Below are 19329 nucleotides of genomic sequence, written 5' to 3' on the forward strand. Positions count from 1 at the left end.
AGAAAATATGAACCAAGGATTTTAACAGCTTGAGGAATAACTGATAGAGAATAAACCATACATCATTAAAGTTTGCAATTTGTTCAGTTTTGACTGAACTTGTTCAGATTTTATATCTAGCCAAACTGATTTTCTTTTTTTTTTTTTTTAGCCAAACTGATTTTCAAGTATAGAAACCACAAACTGTTATTAACGTGTGAATTGTCAGAGAACATTGTTCTCAGAAGTTCTTTGTAAAGAATCTACTAGAGAAAAATTTTCCGACAACCACTGGAGGCGTCAACATAGGGATTGAGGGTATTAAATACACTTGAAAGAGTAAAGCTAAGTGACCGTTTAAAGAGAGAATATAGAGAATATAGTATATAATACCTATATAAGCTGATAACGTAGAAACAATACCATTATTTTTTAAGTAAGGGAAGAAAGGAATGAGCATATGCAAAAAATGTTTAACTGTCTTTAGCAATCATATCGGTACTGCCAAGTACTGGAATTGTTACTGACACTTTTATGTGTGTCTTGTGTGGGAGGATGTAATGAGTACTTATGTGACATAATTCTTTCATTCCCTATGACCCCGAAAATCAGAATTATTGATGTGGAAGAAAGGAGACATAGGTGTAAGACAGAAAAAGTTAAATAATAAAAGTTAAATAAAATCAGTTACAATCCTGATTATAAACCAAAGTATGAGTATGAACCCATGAGCTATTTTACCTATGTTATATATTATATAAAACTTATTATCATATAATTTACATTACACATAAATTTCATCTCTAGCTAGCTATGTATTTCCAACTCCTTCCACCAAAAGCCTAGTAAAAATAATGAACCCAGTAGCAATGAGCCTGGCATCCAGACTGTTTTGAAATGATATTTCCTACTAAAAGAAATTAAGGCTTCTTGGAAAAAACATTGATCTGGGTCTGCAACAGGAGAAGTATAAGATGAACACCCTGTTATTCCAGACAGTAAGGAAGCTATAAAAGACCAGTGGGGTTGTATCAAAAGGAGTTGAAGAGGTTTCGACAAGCCAAATGTAAAATAATATAGGCATCAATAAACACAGAGCATGAAAACATATCAAATATTTTTAAATCCAAGCATTCATAACAATAAAAAAACATGAATTACTTTTTATTTTGTATGTGTGCACCAAACCAATTAAGTGACCACTGCCTGCTAACTACTCTGTTAAGCTAATGGATAGATGTGGAAAAATTTGTGCTCATTGTTTTAAGGTAAGAGCATGTACTTCTAAGTTGGCAACTGCTCATGTGATGATCTTGAGAACTCCCTCCGCTCTCCAAATACAGTAACTGTGATGGCTTACACAAATTATTAAATATTCAGGGTCAGGCTGTATGGAGCTAAATATATCAAATACTCATTAAAGAACAGTGATGTTATCTAAGCCTTATGTTTTCTTTTGAGATACAGAATTGTATAAACTTTCTTCCAAATCAAAAGATACCATATGTGTCCTTGTATGTGGTTGATACCAAGTCATTTCAACTGATTTGATTTGACCACTGTGAATGACTGTCAAATGATAACTTGTGCAAGCACTACACACTTAAAAATCTGTAACCTAACACCTACAAGGAGAAAATATCAACACAAAAGTTGTAGTTTCCACAATCGGAATGACCTTATCATGTCATCTCTGATGAACGTGTGCACTTCCAGAGCATTTTAAAAGCAAGTAAAAGATGAGGTATCCATACTAAAATATAATTCAAATTAAAACTTTACTTCGACACACATACCCAGTTTAGAATCAAAAAGGTATGACGATCTGAGTGCTGCCACAAGATCCTTGTCAATATTAAGCTTAGTAAGTGCATGTAAAATATTTGCCATTTTTTTCACTTTGGCAGATAAAATTGGCTTGTTAGGAAGTCACTTACCAATAAATGGTTCTCCTTCACACACAAACAAAACATCATCATCCCTGGGGAAATCAAAATTTAAAAGCCACCATCAAAATCCAGAAATCACATTAATTATCAGTTGACTAGAGGAGCTATACTTTAGAATTATGTAGAAGACAGATTTTGCTATCAATCTATATTGCAAAGACATTGACTAAGTGTCCAGCGCTTTGCTTAACTTCTTAACTCTCTTTGGATTTAAATTTAAATAAGATCTTGTACATGGAAGAACTTTTAAAATGGAAAATACAAAACAAAACCCACTATGCAAATTATGTGAATTCCACCTTTGTTTTTTTTAAAGATTTCATTAATTTATTCATGAGAGACACACAGAGAGAGGCTGAGACACAGGCAGAGGGAGAAGCAGGCTCCATGTAGGGAGCCCGATGTGGGACTTGATCCCAGGACCCCAGGATGACGCCCTAGGCCGAAGGCAGGTGCTAAATCGCTGAGCTACCCAGGGATCCCCTAAATTCCACTTTCTTATCAATTGAGGAATGTACTCTTACACTCAAGGGATAGGATTAAAGCCATAGCCAACTCTTCTTTTTATACTTTAATTCTGTAACCCTAAATAAATTATTGGGATTTTCTTCTAAATTATCAGCTGCTCTGTGCTTTGGAAATAAAAATACATTTTCATGTTACATCTAGGAAGAATATAATTCCAAGTATAACTTTGTTATAAAAACTCTCTAGGAAAAAAAAAAAAACAAAACAAAAACAAAAACCAAACTCACTAGGGACACCTGGGTGGCTCAGTGGTTGGGTGCCTGCCTTTGGCTCAGGGCATGATCCTGGGATCCAGGATCAAGTCCCACATCAGGCTCCTTGAGGGGAACCTGTTTTTCCCTCTGCCTGTGTCTCTGCCTCTCTCTGTGTCTCTCATGAATAATCTTAAACAAAACAAAACAAACACCCACCACACGCTCAAAGGTCAAATGATTGCATGTAATCCAAAATTCTAGATTATCAGTGTATATTTTCCTCCCCTACCTCAACATATCTCACCATTAGTGTAAATAAATGATCAGAGATTATACTTTGAGCCACAAATTCTTAAACAGCGAGATATTTTCTAGTTCAGAAGGCTTCACTTCTGACCTATGTTGTAGAAACTTTTATTTCCTATAAGGCCTCACAGGAATATATTGAATGTTTCATAGAGGTAGTGTCTGGGTTAAGGAGAAATTTGGCTTGATGCAAAGCATCCAACAAGACTTAAATATCCATTGAAAGGAAAAGAAGCTGGGAGACAGATGCTGAAAAGCTAAGTTATTCTAATTGATTTGGATTTTAAAGCTCCATCTTTTAAGTCTGTAATCTCTTCTACTTGCTCACTATGCCAATTAACTTTTTAAGACTAGTATGAACATTTGTTTTCTTCTCATTAACATAAATCAACTACTAAACTGTATGACCCTGGTAAAACATTGAAATTCTCAGGTGTTTAGTTTTCTCATTTATAAAATGAAGAGATTAGAAACGATTACCTTCAAAAGCAGTATATAATGTTGAAAGGCCATTCTGACCTGAGTTTAAACAAAAACTAAGCTATGTATTAGTTTTGTATTAGCTATTGTAGTTTTGTATTAGCTATTACAATTTAGCACATCATTGTCTACATATCATCAATTTAAAAAACCCCATGCTGGGGATCCCTGGGTGGCTCAGTGGTTTAGGGCCTGCCTTCGGCCCAGGGCATGATTCTGGAGTCCCAAGATCAAGTCCCACATTGGGCTCCCTGCATGGAGCCTGCTTCTCCCTCTGCCCCGTGTCTCTACCCCCCTCCTCTCTCTGTGTGTGTCTCATGAATAAATAAAATCTTAAAAAAAATAAGAAAAAACCCCAGGCCTCCCCAATTAAATGAGGTGACTTTGGCAAAGCCAATACAACTGGCAGAGTCAGCACTTAGTGTTCCCTTCCCATCTTCTTTCTTAAGCCTCTTCTTGCTCCAAAATTCTATGATCCTATGAGGATGGAATGAGGTGAACAAACAGTTGTTTTAAAGAGATATATCTGCCTGGGATATTTAAAAACCAAAACCAAAACCCAATAAACGGAAAACCACTACTGTGGTGGATCACTGGTGAGTTAACCCTACTTAAAGCTCTACCTTATTCAGCAAGTTTTCACCAAAGTAGGTCATTGTGAGATTTATTAAATTCACAGCATTCTTGGGGAATGAATTGAACAATAAGGAGTAGCATATAAAAATTAAAGAGATCAATCATATTTCTAACATTAAAAAACGTATGTCTTCAGAATCAGAAATTCCAGAGGTTCTAGGCATCTGGATTTTGAAACATATCAATTGGATATTAGCTAAATCCAAATTATAAGCCAGTGGGAAAAGAGGTAGAAAAGATACGGTGAAATTAATACCTGGAAAACACTTGGCAAATTGGTCATGTGACAAATTGATTTTTGGTGAACTGGCTTTGTGTCAATTAGTCATTTAGTAAATTAGCCTGCCTCTCTGTGAAGACTATTTTTCTAAGAAGTAGAGAAGAATCAACATTTTAAATTTATCTTACAAAAGCACACGTTCAGAGGCAATCAAATAATGAGTTAATGTATGTACATCAATTTTGTAAACCAAAATAAGTTATGCACTTCCACAGCATTTTAAAGGCATGTCTCATCCCAAATTGCATGTCTTATTAGATCCATCTCTAATAACATAAAGAAAAAATTCCTTATAGCCATGTATGAAATATGCAGAAAGACTATCAGAATATTGGAATGTACTACGGATTTTCTATCTTAAAGAGTAAGTGCAAATTATTTGAATTCTAAAGAGCAAATTTTAGGCAATCATTTGCCAAAATTCTATATTCTTACCAGTAATTAAACTACTACTTAAGGGAAACAGCAGAGCACCAAGATGTTGAGGGGACACTGTAGACAGCTTATAAAAAGGTGAAGGTTACCTGATCAAAGCAATATCATCAATCAGTCCACCTTTCCCATTATACACACTGGTGGCTTTTATGCCGAGTTTACTGCTGGCCACAGAAAGCAAATCAGATAAAGTTCCATATACAGCGACCACCTGTGAACACACCAGATTAACAACTTACATAATGAATTCATTATTTACAAATTATAAACCTCCACACTACAAACAAAACTAAAAATGAGACTATCAAATAAAAGGAGATTTTGAGAGGTTTTTATATCTATTATTGCTGAAATCCAGAACTAGAGTGTAAGAAATGATCTCTGCACAAAAATAATCTACGGTCTTATATGTGTTAAATAATGCTCCAGTTCCAAAGACAGACCCACACTGGAATGCAGATTCTGACATTTTTCTAGCTGTGGACGAGATAAATTAACCTCTTTTTGCTTCTGTTGCTTTAACCAGAAACCAGTAAGAGTCACACCTACATCAGGTCATGAGGATGAAAGGAGTTAATGCATGGTAAGAGCTTAACAAAGCTCCTGAGACCTATTAAGTCTTTACAACGTTGCTTTTGTGTTATTCCTTTGTTGTACGATGCCTTACTTTAAAAACAGGAATGATTTACTGTTTATGATAACATTTACTACATCAGCTACCACCACATGAAAGGTAAGAACTTCCCACTTCACTTAATTCTTCTGTAATTACCTATATTATAAAAGCCAGATTTTAGCTAACATTCTAAATACAGCAAACAGCTGAGATGCAGTGAATTGCTCTCTCCTGCTTTATATCAGGCACAGTCTGATACATGTATAGGCAATGCAAATGCTTAGGTAGGGGGCTGAGAATCTCTACATGTAGTTCTCTACATGTAGTTAAGTTTCTTTTTGCTCCAGTATAATTTTAACTATGGGTTCCCGGTGGCCCGGTGGCTGAGTTGTATAGTTGTGCTATTATCAGTTAGGCTCTCTAAAAATTATGAACAAAATGTAGATGAGGGGCTGAACATGAAGAATGAACAGCCAATCGACCTTCCACAGGATACTGGATCAAGGTGCCATATGAAATAAAAAAACAAGGCTGAATCTTTGTTTACTAGTGACTAGAGTTTAGAAGACTTTGAATTTTTTTAGTTAAATAAATGAAACGAAGAGCAGAGTATGAAGGGAATTGTTTGCTAATATAGAAGTGTGCAAGAGTACTTATATTCCAATTGTTTTCTCTTGGACCATAAGGATAAAAGGACAGATACATATTGCAAGCTGGGGAGTTCTAGGGAAGGGTGGTAGGCAAGCACAATTTAAAGGGAAGTAGGTGCATTAAAAGTCTGATACAATCCAAGTGTCCTTAAACAGATGAGTGGATAAGCAAAATGTGGTACATAGGTACATACACACAATGGAATATTATTCAGCTATTAAAAGGAATGAAATTCTCATACAAGCTACAACATAGATGAATCTTGAATCCATATGCTAAGTAAAATAAGACAGGTACATTAAAAGGGCAAATATGTGATCCCACTTACATGATATAGACAAATCATAGAGACAGAAAGTAGAATAAAGATAATCAAGGTGAAGGGTGAACTGCAAAGTCATTGCTTAATGGGTAGTTTATATTTGGTATGATAAAGTTTTGGAAGTAGTGGTGAGGCTACACCGTAAATGTACTTAATGCCAAAGAATTGTATGCTTAAAAACGGCTATAATGGTAACTTTTTGTGTATCCTGCGATAGTAAAAAATAATAATGCAAAGCACTAGGCACAGTGTCTTGACACAGCAAACATGCCATAAGTAACTGAAACCTGAATAAAATGTGTCTTCTATATTTCCTATCATTTTTTCACCTCTGTAATAGAGCCTGGAATTCTGTTACTGCAGATATACGTTCCTGGGAGAAAAGGAAGAGAGAATACATAAGGCTTTATGTACAAGCAAACCCACTTGTGCTAAGGGAGACGGTATGGAGAGAAAACAGAAAAGAATCAAAAGCATAGAAACACAAGAGACTGACCAAAACAAATGCAGATTGACTTTTGTAGCCTGGAAATAACCCAGGGAGGGTAAGAAAATCCTTTCCCACATCAGCATTCTTGTGATAGTTTATTATATATATATTATGTATCTATTATATAAGAATTTTCTAAGTGACTTTTGCTTCTTATATTTCTTTACATGGCTTTAGTTGGCCTGACATTATCCCCTCCTTGCCAAAACATCAACTTTCTCCCATTTTTTTAACTTTTCTCTCTCAACCAGCCATATCCTAAAATGGATGAAAATTTAATGTATCTGTGTTATGCAATTGATACTTTCTTTTAAATGAAATAATCAAAGGGCCATCAATTACAGAAAACAGTGAACTTATTGCAAAAAATCTTACAGTTCTGTAAACTTGAAAATTGCCCTTAAGTTGGGCCAACATACTTGACATCTGGAGGGCAGTCTTGGCATTTGTTTTTTTAACTAGATCACTTTAGCTTTACTCTCTCAAGCACATTAACAAATAAGATGGAATTATATTGCAAAAATAAAATTCAAAATGTCTTTCTTGTAAACAGAACCAGAATATCTGATTTAAAAATAGATATATCTCATTTAAAAATAGATATATACCAACATAAAAGATGTGATAGGCCTGGAAAGGATTTTAAGTTGGTAAGAAAGTCTCTAATAGACTGCCTTATATATCCTTCTTTATGTATCAACTCTGTTGGGGATAAAGCAGCAAAGGAATCCTTGTATATCGTGCATATGAGGTTTAATTGTTATATGTTAAGCTCATTTTAGACCTCAAAGAGGCCAATCATTTGTAAAATGGTCATGCTAAGAAAGGCTATTTGCTTTATGTGTGGTATTCCTCCCAGGGTCCCAGGGTGGACCTGGGGTTCCCACATCACTGTGATTACCCAATTTAATAAAGGAGGCACTATACTTAGAATGGAAGCATTCTATAGAGTAAATTGAGAAATGCCTCTAGTCAAGTTAATGACCATCATAATATGCTACTATTAATCCTTTCTAAAGTTCAGACCCCAAGACAAGTGAAGACCATCAGTCAAATGGGACAGTAAATGTTTTACCATGTCTAAGAGGACAGATTAATTTAGTGAGTTTTAATTTGCCTTTAAACACCATTTTCAAATTGTAGCCTAGATAATTCAAATTTAAAAATTAAAACCCACACGTGTAGTATCTAAAGCATTTTTTCTTACATGCCCATGTTATCTGTTACCTAATACACTATCAATAAATACTTATTCAATTTATGCAAGCTGATTTACCCAACCAAACCACCAATCACAATTACTAAACACAGAATTCAATTTACTGTACCTACACTTTTAGTTTAATACATTTAAAATTGGGTGGGTGTTTTTTTTGGTGCAGGGTTTAAATTCCAGTTAATAGTTTAATATTAGTTTCAAGTGTACAATATAGTGATTCAACGCACACAACACTGGCTACTCATCACAGGTGCACGCCATAATCCCCATCACCTATTTAACCCATCCTCCCTCTCATTTGGCAAACCATCAGTTTATTTTCTATAGTTAAGAGTGTTTTTTGAAAAAAAAAAAAAAAAAAAAGAGTGTTTTTTGGCTTCTCTTCCCCCCACCCCCACTTTTGCTCTTTGTTTTCTTAAATTCCACATATTTTTCAATTATTTTGTTCCTAAAAAAGATAACTAAACTCTAAGCTAAGAAGGCAAATATTAAAATAGTAAATACTAAAAAGTCTGACAATATCAAGTGTTGAAGAGGATGTGGATCAGTGGCAAGGTTTATGCAATGCTAGTGGGATAAAAATTACTGCAATGCCTCCAAAAACAACTTGACATTATAAAAAATTAAACATTAATGTACCCTAACACCCAATACACTGGACTCTCGAATAATGCAGGCTTTTGGGCGCCAACTCCCTCTCCCCTGAATAGTCAAAAATCCGCATATAATTTTTGACTCTTCAAACACTTAATAGCCTACTGTTAACCAGAAGCCTTACCAATAATATAAACAATATATATTTTGTATGTTATTCTATTTTTACAATAAGGTATGCTAAAGAAAATACATTCATAGGACTATAGTATATTTATTGAAAAAGAAAATCTACACATAGTGGACCAACGTAGTTCAAATCCATGTTGTTCAAAGTGAACGGTTAGTACAACTTACATATATATTCATCAAAGCATTGGTTCTGAGAAATTTGGTCGCTAGACTGGCAGCGTTAGGATCACCCAGAAATATGTTAGAAATTCAAATTCTTAGCCCCATCCCAAATCTACTGAATCTGAAGCTCTGGGGGTATGGCCCAGCAATGTGGTTTCTCAATTCCTCCAGCTGTTCCCAATGCATGCTAAAGTTTGCAATCCACTGCCCTAGAAAAATGCTTGCATGTGTGTACCAGGATACATACACAGGAACAGTCATAGCAACACTGTCAATTTAATAGCAAAATATAGAGAAATAACCCAAGTGTCCACTGACAGGAAGATAGATAAAATGGGATAGTACTTATATACAATAAACTATTACAAAGCAGTGAAAAAAATTAAAGTATATAGAACATTATGGATGTAACCTTAGAAATATATTGAATGAAAAATGTAAGTCCAAAAAGATTATATATGACACCAATTTAGGATATATCCCAAAGATGACAAAACAATATATAGATTAGTTATACATATATATGTGGCCAAACTATTAAAGAAACATGGCAAAGAGGGATGCCTGGGTGGCTCAGTTGGTTGGGTGTCTGCCTTGGCTCAGGTCATGATCCTGGAGTCCTGGGATGGAGCCTGGCATCAGGCTCCTCACTCAGTGGGGGGTCTGCTTCTCCTCCTTCCTCTACCTCTCCCTCTTTCCCAAATAAATAAAACCTTTAAAAAAAAAAAAAAAGGAACCATGGCAAAGAAAACTACGGCATTCATGAAACTGGCTGATTTTATGGATAAGCAGGGGGATAGGAAAGTGGACAAGAACATTAAGTTTTGGTAATACACTTTTTCTTTCATTGTGTGTCAGGTTTACTGATACTTGGTATATTATTTTCCTCTTAATTTTTTATATGTTTTAGTATTCTTTATAAGTATCAAATATGTTTTTTAAATGTTTAAAGTTGAAAAGCAAAGTTCCTATTAATGTTTAGGTTTCCATAGGAAAAGATTGCATAGATTTTACTTTTCTTCAACTTAATGGATTCAAATCTGGATACTTAACACCAACAACGTATTTCTGACCTAATATCAAAGCCAGAAGAAAATAATTATGTCCTGGACAAAGAGTGTAAACATCAGTACAGAATTTTATTTCACATTCCATTATGTCTGCCATAAGTATGGCATGGTTCCTCATACAAAGATGGTACTAAATTTCAGTATACAAAAGGTCTATGACTCGCACAGCCCATTGATAAATATTCTGAAGTTAAAAAGGGCATCTTCTATTCAAGATGTATAGAAATTTTGAATTGACATCAGGTTACTCAGAAGCCACTCACTACTGTCAGACATCTGAGTCCTCATTTCGAATTCCTTAATGCTATTTACGGGAATATTAAAAAGAAAAAAATGAGAATTCTGAGGCATATGGAGAAATGATGAAAGGATACAACTGATTCTTTTGGAGCAACTAAAAAACCTAAAATTTGAAGATCCCAATTTTTTAGGATTATGGCCTTCAAATGTTTTAGACTGCGAACTCCATCAGTAAAACATTTTTGGGCATGTGCTCAAACATTTATGTGTTTATTTACTCATTTATAAAGTTTATGCCACAATTAGAAAAAAAATACAATTTCCCAAATGAGGACTTTTATCAACTTAGAATATGGAACTGGCCAGTAAAAATCTCCTATTTACCATTAAATTTAGTGAAATGCTGCCAAATATAAACTGATTTTAAACATTAAAAACAAACAAGAAAGGAAAATAAAAACATCTCAAGTTGTCTTCATATGTTGGAAAATATTTTTAAACATCTTGCTACTTAGGATGACCTCATCTCACCATTGGCTAATGTTTCAAAGAACAATATGTACTTGAAGAGTAGCTTATTGTTAATAGTAGTTATTAAATAGGACTTCAAATAGTCTTCTTTAAAATTTGGCACTTTTGGGGGCAGCTGGGTGGCTCAGTCTGTTGAGTATCCAACTCTTGGTTTTGGCCCAGGTCATGATCTTAGGGTAGTGGGACTGAGCCCCAATTCCGGCTCCACACTCACTGGGGAGTCTGCTTGAAAGATTCTCTCCCTCTGTTCCTCCCCTACTTGTACATGTGCGCTCTCTCATAAATAGGTAAATCTTAAAAAAAAAAAAAATGGTACTTTTTGATTTCTCAGATCCAGATATCCATTTAAGTTTTAATTTTATTATTTTTTTTTTAAAAATTTATTTGTTCATGAGAGACACGGGGGGCAGGCAGGCAGAGACACAGGCAGAGGGAGAAGCAGGCTCCATGTGGGGAGCCTGATGTGGGACTTGATCCTGGGTCTCCAGGATCACACACTGGGCTAAATGCGGTGCTAAACCACTGAGCCACCCGGGCTGCCCTATTTTTTAATTTTTTAAAAAGATTTTGAGAGCAGGAGCAGAGGGAGAGGGAGAAGCAGGCTCCCGGGTGAGCAGGGAGACCAATACATGGCTCTAACCCAGGGTCCTGGGGTCATGACCTAAGCTGAAGGCAGCAGGTTAGCTGACAGAGCCACCCAAGCACCCCCCATTTTTTTTTTTTAAATCTCATAGTTTATATTTGGAGAAGTGGCAGCTCTGCCATTTTCTTACTGCTTACTTGTGTTCACATACCAGTCTTCAGTCTGCAGCTTCTTTGAAAGAATCTTTTAAAGCCACTTGGCATTTTGGTGAAGGTTAATTTAGTTAAAACTGGATAATTCAAATCTTAACATGCACTTGTATAATTCAGTAGGTCATAATTCAGAACCAACCAGTGAAGTAGTTTTCACATGTGAACAGACTCCCTTCTCTCAAGAGACCTGAGGCCACCTGACACATTGAGTAATTGAAAGCACTTGTGTCTTTATGGACTGAAAAACCACATTTTAAAATGATTTTATTAGACTTCTAAGTAAAAATATAAAAAGTGTATTTCTTCTTAAACTCTACTGGGTCCTCTTGCACACCCTCTGTGGTGTACTATTGCACTATGGAAAGCACGGGTTTAGAAAATGCACAGCCCTCTCTACAACATCAAAGCATGCACTAGTTACACTTATGTTTATTCAGTATACAGAAAAGTCACGGAAAGCCTATGATGTAGTTCCCTGCAGTATCTCTGTCTCTCTCCAAGCCCAGGCTTTATGGCCCAGTCTGGCAACCACTGAAGAAGCATTACAGGAGGGAAACCTATTTGACAAAACGGATACTCATCTTTTGACGAAGAAGAAAAAATAAAAGCTTGGTCAAGAAGGAGATAATGGAAGCGACAGATATCCCAATATCAAACTCTAATGGTGCTCTGTTTCAGCATGTTTTTCATGAATGTCATGTCATGATCATGCCAATTCTGGCTTAGTCATGTTATTTATACAAACATGTAACCTGTTATGTATTATTCTGGACTCTTCTGTCACACAAGAGTAATTATAGTACATATATATATTCTTTAATCAGCTGGAAAGAGAGGAAAGGAAACAGAACTTTGGCATAGAGTATGTTTTCTGAGTAGTAAGGATTATAGTATGACTTGTTTTTACTATTATTGAATCATACTAGTAATTTTCCAACTTGGATTTTTTTTTTTTAAGATTTTATTTATTCATGAGAGACACACAGAGAGAAACAGAGGCAGAGAGAGAAGCAGGCTCCATGCAGGGAGCCCGACATGGGACTCGATCCTGGGTCTCCAGGATCAAGCCCTGGGCTGAAGGCTGCGCTAAACCATTGAGCTACCAGGGCTGCCCCAGCTTGGATCTTCATATGATCTTTACTACTAGTATAAACATATTTATCTTTATTTACTTGAGATGTAATTTTCTCAATCTTTTGAGATTCCCTAGAAAATATTTTTAAATATTTTTTTAAACAAGTACAATTTTATTCAAAAAATGGCTAACCTAACCTAGTCAAGACCAGATACTTTAAAAAATATATATATGGTAAGACTAACACAGCCAATCTTTGAAAGAACAAAATTCAGTGGTTTCAGAGGAGATTTAGTGCATAGTCAAATATCTATGACTTAGTCTAAACATCTTGTCTTTTAGAGAGGAACAAAGAGATGCTGGATAAAAATGTCAAAGGTCCGTTTTTGAGAACATATTACAACCATCTGGATATGCGAAGTTTTTTCCCCCAGTACCAATATAAGTTTTAGATTATTAGTAGCGAACGAAACAGGTTTAGAAAACGTTGATGTCAGAAGTCAGTCTTGAGAAGTAAGTATATTTTGAAGTAACATTTATGAAAACTCAAGAACTTGAATACATGCCAGTCGTTCTTAAGGTTATTAGATCTCCACACTCAGAAACATCAGAAAATTATAGTCAACACACTAGACCGTGGTTCAAATTTTTGGAGCAGATTTATTTAAAATCTCAGAGTAGCTGGAAAGCCTTTTTTTTTTTCTTTCTTTCTTTCTTTCTTTCTAAAATACTGGGGCACAATTACACTATTTAAAGACGTACTGTTTCCAAACTATGCGGGAAATAAAGTACTGTATTCTGGCCAATACTCCAGTGAGGCCAATTTACCTTCACCTTAGCCTGTAAGGCACAGTCCTTTGCAGATGTCATTTAGCCACATCATAAATGTCTGCTTTGGATAGTCAAATTTTCCAAAGGGAGCCGAACTTTCATGGGTGGGGCAAGAGACTCGAGAAGGAACAGGATTCGTTTTGGCTTGCTTCAGCCTTGGGGGCGGGCAAATATTTGGTACCACACCCTCAACAAAGGCCTAACACAGCAACGAGTCGTGTCCAATCAACCCACTTCTGGTCTACCGTGACAATCCCTAGGGAACTAAAAAAACAAAAAAAAAAAAACGAGGCGAAATAGAAAAGTGAGCACGTTAAGTTTGGCGGCGGCGGGGCTGAGGGCGCCCAGAAGACGGAGGTGGGACACGGTCAAGGAAACGTCCCTCATCCTCATTCTGCTACTGCACCTAGGGTAGAAGAATACCGTACCCCCCCCCACCCCCCACCCCATAAATAAAACCGTTTCAAGCCTCCTCCTTCTACCTTCCGCGTCTGCCTCGGTCGCTCACCTCTCACTTTCTGGAGCAGAGCATTACTCAGCACGAAGGCGGCAGCGAGCGAGCGCCCTCCCGGAGCCGGGGGCGGGCGGGGGCGGCGGGGGTCGCCGGGGGCGAGGCGCCAAGGGGGACGGCGGCCCGCCCCCGCCCCCGCCCCCCGCGCTGCAGGACGCGCACCTGGACGTGGGAGCCGCACGGCGCGAGCTGACCCGCCGCGGCCCCCGGGGCGGCGGGGGCGGCGGGGGCGCCGAGGGGCGGGCTGGGGCCGGCAGCCCCGCGGGCGGGGAGGAGGCCGCGCGGACCCGCCGCTCCCCTCGCGGGCGCCCCCGCCGCGGCGCACGCCCCCCGCCCAGCCCCTGTCCCCAACTTCAGCCCTCTGCCCCGCCGGCCCGCCCCGGGCTGCGCTGCCCTCTCCCGGAGCAGGCGGCGCGCCTCCTCCCGACCCCCTTCCCTTACCTTTCCATTTTTGGGGCTGCCGTTTAGGAACAGGGTCACCCGCCTCATCGCGCTGCCCCCACTGGGTCCTGAGTGAGTCGCCACCCTCCCACCTGGCTCTCCTCCCACCTTCTTCTTCTCCCGCCCTTCCCCTCCCTCCACCCACGCGGACTCTCCTCCCTTCGCCACCTTCCTTCTCTTAGGGAGACACACGAGCACGCACTCCCGGTCCCACACCCCTGGCTCGGCCGGTCCTCCTTCCCACCCCGCCCCTGGGCTCCTCCGCCAGCCTGGGACCCTTCCCCCACCGCTCCCGGACTGACTCTAAGCTCCACCAATCAAGCGGCAGCTCCGGCCAGGACTCAGCCAATCACCGCCCTGCATTGGGTGGGCTCATCCTAACCCAGCCCAGGTGGAGGGAGGGAAGAGAGGTTGCTGTCTTGCAGACGGGAAGGGTTATCAGCCAATCAGCACAACCTGCAGCCGAGCGGCGCCTCGCGGCGTTACTGAGCACGCGCAAACCCAACACCAGGTAGCGCTCATTTGCATAGGGGGGCGGGGCTGGAGGGAAAGAGGTGGAGCGCTGGCGGGGACGCACGCGAGTCGCGGTCGCCGCTTCCCACTCTCGGAAACCGCGGACGCAACGGCTGCTGTCGGGACTGGATGATTGGGCAAGAGCCCGCCCGTCGTCCTGCCAGGATTGGCCCAACGATTCTTTTCGAAGTTCGCAGCGTCCAATTGAAAAGCGGGGGGGGGGGCGGGGGCGGGGCTAAAGGCCTAACCGAAGGGTTCCTCCGCGAGACTCTCACGGGAAGTAGTCCCCTCGGGTGCAGGGTAGCAGTCGGGGCTCTGCGGTGGGTGCGTCCCCCCGCAGCTGGCGGGGGCCTCTCTTGAGCTCACGAAGCCCCTCCGGGTGCCGGGACGACGAGGTAGGGGCCCGGGAGAGTGCGGGGTGCGCGTGGACACGTGTGAACCGAGGCGGCGTAGAGATTCGTGGGGGCAACGCCGGGACCAGGGGGCGGGGCTGGCGATTTGAATCTGGCGGCGGGCGGCGGGCGGCCGCGAAGGCGAAGGCGAAGGCGAAGGCCGGGGAGCAGGCCGCGGGGGTCGGGGTTCCCCGGGGCTGACGAGGCAGCCTTTGGCGCCCGGGGTTGGCTTCTCGAGCGAACCGTCAGCGGCTGCTCGACACTCAGCCTGCGGTGGAGCGTTGCGGATAAGCCCGGTGGGAGCAGAGCCAGGCTGCGGGAGTGAGGTAGGGCGGCAAGGAGCCCGGTCCCCAGAGCGGCGGCTTGGAGGGCCTTTCTCCGGAGCGGGGTCTTCCTCCCTCCGCTCCACGGACACAGGGGTCCTCTTGCGACCTGAGCCCCGCCCCCCGCGTGCTTTCTAAAGTGCGGGTTGCCTGGAGCCCGGCCAGACCTACCTCCGTGGGGATCCGCAAAGCTGGGTCTTGAACAGAATCCCAGCGGAATCCCGCGGAAGTTCGCCAAGGTTGAAAAGCCAGGACTTCTAGTGGGGGGTCTGCTTTGTTTGATCCCCAACAGCAGTTTCCTCCATTTCTCTCTCTCTCTCTCTCTCAAGTTCTCAAGATACCCTCTCGACGTCTCTTTTCATGCCTGTACAGGTTGTGTTAGGGTTTCGTCTTGATCGAATCACGTCAATATTGGAATGGGGTTATTTCTTTCTTTTTTTTTTAGATGGATACCGACTCAAAGGACAGTAGTGAGCCTCTTGAAACCAAGGAGCCTGCTATTCGTGATGCTGGTATGTAGTGATCTCTTGCCTCCTTGTGAGATGTAAGGATTAGGCGTTTGTCTTCCTGATGGTGTTTAGCCCTCACCCGTCTGTTGTCAGTTGCAGAAGATACCTCTTTGATTTTGGGGAGTGGGAGTCTTGTAACTCCTCAGAAGCATACACCTGATGTGTTTCCTAGAGATTGCACAGCAGATGCTTTCAAGACACCTTTGGACTTTTCCACGGTAACAGTAGAGCAATTGGGAATTACGCCTGAAAGCTTTGTAAAGAACTCTTCAGGTAAGAGAGGTTGTCCTCCTGTTGCGGTGCTTTTAAACTTCAAAAATAACTTTAATATAACTCAGTTTTGTTCACCTGCTCTGTCTCATTACTTTGACGCTGCAAACGTTTGATTAGGGAGATTTCTGTGAACATGTGCAGTGCGCCTCACATATGGCAGAATACCAGGTCCCCAGGGCCCTGAGAGCGGTAAGGTTGAGAAGTGTGCTCAGTTTCCCAGACTGGAAAAGAATCCATACGTGAGTCACTTTTTGACCTCACACACTTGGGATTAGGACTCTGTATACTCTAGTTATAAATTTTATACTTACAAATGACAAAAATAAGGGAAAGGAGAAGAGCAGTTAAGAAAGATTGGGGTATGCCCTCTTTGAAAATCATGAACAGAAAATTCACTGGGGCTCATCTTCAAGGAGTAGAGGTGAAATTCACCCCTGAAGTCTGATTTAGCTAGAGATGAAACAAACGTGGAAATGGAATTAAATTGGAGAACAGCCTTAAGAAATGGAGGGTGATAGAAGGCCGGAAAGTTAGAGGACCCATTAGATAATGCATGATTTGGACAAGACCACAGTGGCATGCCATTCTGTGTTTCCTTGTCAAGAACATTATTCATAAGCCTTAAAAAAAAAAAAACCCAAACAAACAAGGGACACCTGGGTGACTCAGCAGTTGAGCATCTGCCTTTGGCTCAGGGCATGATTCCAAAGTTTCGGGATCGGGCTCCCTGCATGGGGCCTACTTTTCCCTCTGCCTCTCTGTCTCACGAATAAAAAAATAAAGTCTTAAAAAAACGAAACTTGGAATTATTTTGTGCTCATCAGCATATGGCCAGAATTCAGTGTAGTGTGCAGAAGGTAGATTGCTATCTCAGAGAAACAAATTACCTTGAAGAATTGAGAACATGAGGGTACATGTGCCTAAGTGCGAGTTTTCCTCTCAGTTCTTGGGGATAAGATGAACTAATTCAGATAAAAGAGAAGTTCTTGGTCCAGAGCAAGCCATTACCCATCCCCGTGAGCAGGACATATGAAACAAAAATGAGAACCATTAAAATGTATTCACATGTTCACTCCACAGGTATCTGATCAATGCTTAGGGCTAGACACTTTCAGAAGTGTGGAATAAATCAATTGACAGCCCTATTCAATTACTTGTTTGTAAATAATATTGCCTGTAATTCTCTATTTAGATTTCTGTAATAGGTGTTTATCACGTTCTCTCTTTGTCTGGTATGTTACAGGGAATTCAGTACATGATTACTGGTGATTGCCTTGTTTTGTTCCAATTTAAATGAGAATTTTCGTTATAGGAAAGTCATCATCCTACCTTAAAAAATCCAGACGACGCTCTACAATTGGTGCCCGGGGCTCCCCTGAAACAAACCATCTTATCCGTTTCATTGCTCAGCAGAGGAGTTTAAAGAATGCAGAGAAACCCCCTTTGACACAGAATTCCCCTTTTCTGGTATGATACTCTTCTAAGTTCTGTCATGAATTCTTCTGGGGAGAATGTTTCATTTTGTTACAAAGCTTTCTTAAGGTGTTTCCACCTTCTTGTGCATCTCATCCCTTTTGGATCTGGAGAAATATTTTCTCTGTCTTACAGAGAGTGTTGAGTTAGCATTTATGGTGAGGTTGAATATGGCCATGTTAAGAATTAGGAAATCCTGGATAGAAATAGTTTTCTAGAGGAGCTGTTTCATTTTGCAGGGCTTTTTGTTTTTTGTTTTTTGTTTTTTTTTTGTTTTGTTTTGTTTTTTTTTTTGGCCATTTAATGTTTTCCTCTCTAATGAAGTGAAGCAGTGTTTTTCAGTCTTTTTCTTTTAATACCTGTAAGTGTCTTAATTTTTTTTGACTATAACATATTGGCATGTAGGGCTAAGAAATCCCCCAGGACAAAACATTTGGGATAGACTTTGAAAAAAGGAAAAAAGTACTTGTCTGCTGATGAGAAAGGATGTAGATGTTTTTTGTGGATTTTTTTTCAGAATAACACGTGTTCCTAAAAAGTCAAATAGTGTACAAGGGTTACTATGAAAGACACAGTTAATGCTTCCCCTTCTTGAAGGACAACCATTTATTGTCTCTTTTAGTATTGGCCTTCCTATTTTAAAATGTACTCACATTGCCACTTCTATATTTTTCAGTTTTAGACACTATGCACAAGGCTGCGTCGTACGGTGGTTCTCAGAGATTATCTGCCCATCCTTGGGGATCCCTGAGTCCATTCAAGAGATCTAAGAGGTTAAACGGGGTTTTTGTAAAAGCACTGAGCTATTTGCCTTTTTCCACTATGTTGATGTTTGCACTCACAGTGCAGAAGCAACAGTCGGTCAAACTCATGGCACCATGCTGTCAGTTTATTCCACACTGCTAAGCCTTCACAGGAAATGATAATGCCAGGTTCACTTAATATCCTTGGGGATGCAGTGAAAACTAAATTTTATTAATTCTCCACCCTTGAGTATTATGTGTGATGCAATGGGAATACTGCATCAGGCACTTCCAAAGTACGTACAGAAGTATGATGGATGTTTTGAAAAAAACGTGTGTGTGATTGTTTTGAGCTGTGAGCTTGAACTGTGCCTGTGTTTTTTTTTCGTAGAATGGCATTTTTACTTGAATGACTGACATCATGGTTATACCTGGGATTGCGAACATTTTCTCAAAAATGAACAGTGAACCTGCCCTTTAAAGGAAAAACTGAAATATTCATTTTTAATGAAAAAGCTTGAGTTTTCAGGAGAAAATCAGAACTTTGGAAAACTTCTGTACGGCACCATGAGCTTG

The 19329-nt window shown here is 40.1% G+C and overlaps 2 protein-coding genes across 7 annotated transcripts in view; one reads left to right on the plus strand and one right to left on the minus strand.

The window, feature by feature from the left end:
• The window catches only part of KCTD9 (potassium channel tetramerization domain containing 9), a 38497-nt gene extending 23819 nt beyond the window's left edge, over window positions 1-14678 (minus strand). For both annotated transcript variants that reach the window (XM_055300163.1, XM_055300164.1), the window contains exons 1-3: window positions 14528-14678; window positions 4877-4998; window positions 1917-1960 (exon numbers count right to left, since the gene is read on the minus strand). In XM_055300163.1, the coding sequence (XP_055156138.1) occupies window positions 1917-1960; window positions 4877-4998; window positions 14528-14575 (214 nt within the window). In that variant the 5' untranslated portion in view covers window positions 14576-14678. The remainder of the gene's footprint in view (window positions 1-1916; window positions 1961-4876; window positions 4999-14527) is intronic.
• A 302-nt stretch (window positions 14679-14980) lies between these two features.
• The window catches only part of CDCA2 (cell division cycle associated 2), a 52589-nt gene continuing 48240 nt past the window's right edge, over window positions 14981-19329 (plus strand). For 2 of the 5 annotated variants that reach the window (XM_055300443.1, XM_055300446.1), the window contains exons 1-4: window positions 15573-15758; window positions 16201-16267; window positions 16358-16537; window positions 17850-18004. In XM_055300443.1, the coding sequence (XP_055156418.1) occupies window positions 16201-16267; window positions 16358-16537; window positions 17850-18004 (402 nt within the window). In that variant the 5' untranslated portion in view covers window positions 15573-15758. Of the gene's footprint in view, window positions 15039-15308; window positions 15436-15572; window positions 15759-16200; window positions 16268-16357; window positions 16538-17849; window positions 18005-19329 lie in introns of those variants that run through there. The other 3 variants (XM_055300445.1, XM_055300444.1, XM_055300447.1) reach the window with 3 other exon arrangements.

Source organism: Nyctereutes procyonoides, unplaced genomic scaffold, assembly GCF_905146905.1.
Source record: "Nyctereutes procyonoides isolate TBG_1078 unplaced genomic scaffold, NYPRO_anot_genome, whole genome shotgun sequence".
In the NCBI taxonomy this organism is placed as follows: Eukaryota; Metazoa; Chordata; class Mammalia; order Carnivora; family Canidae; genus Nyctereutes; species Nyctereutes procyonoides.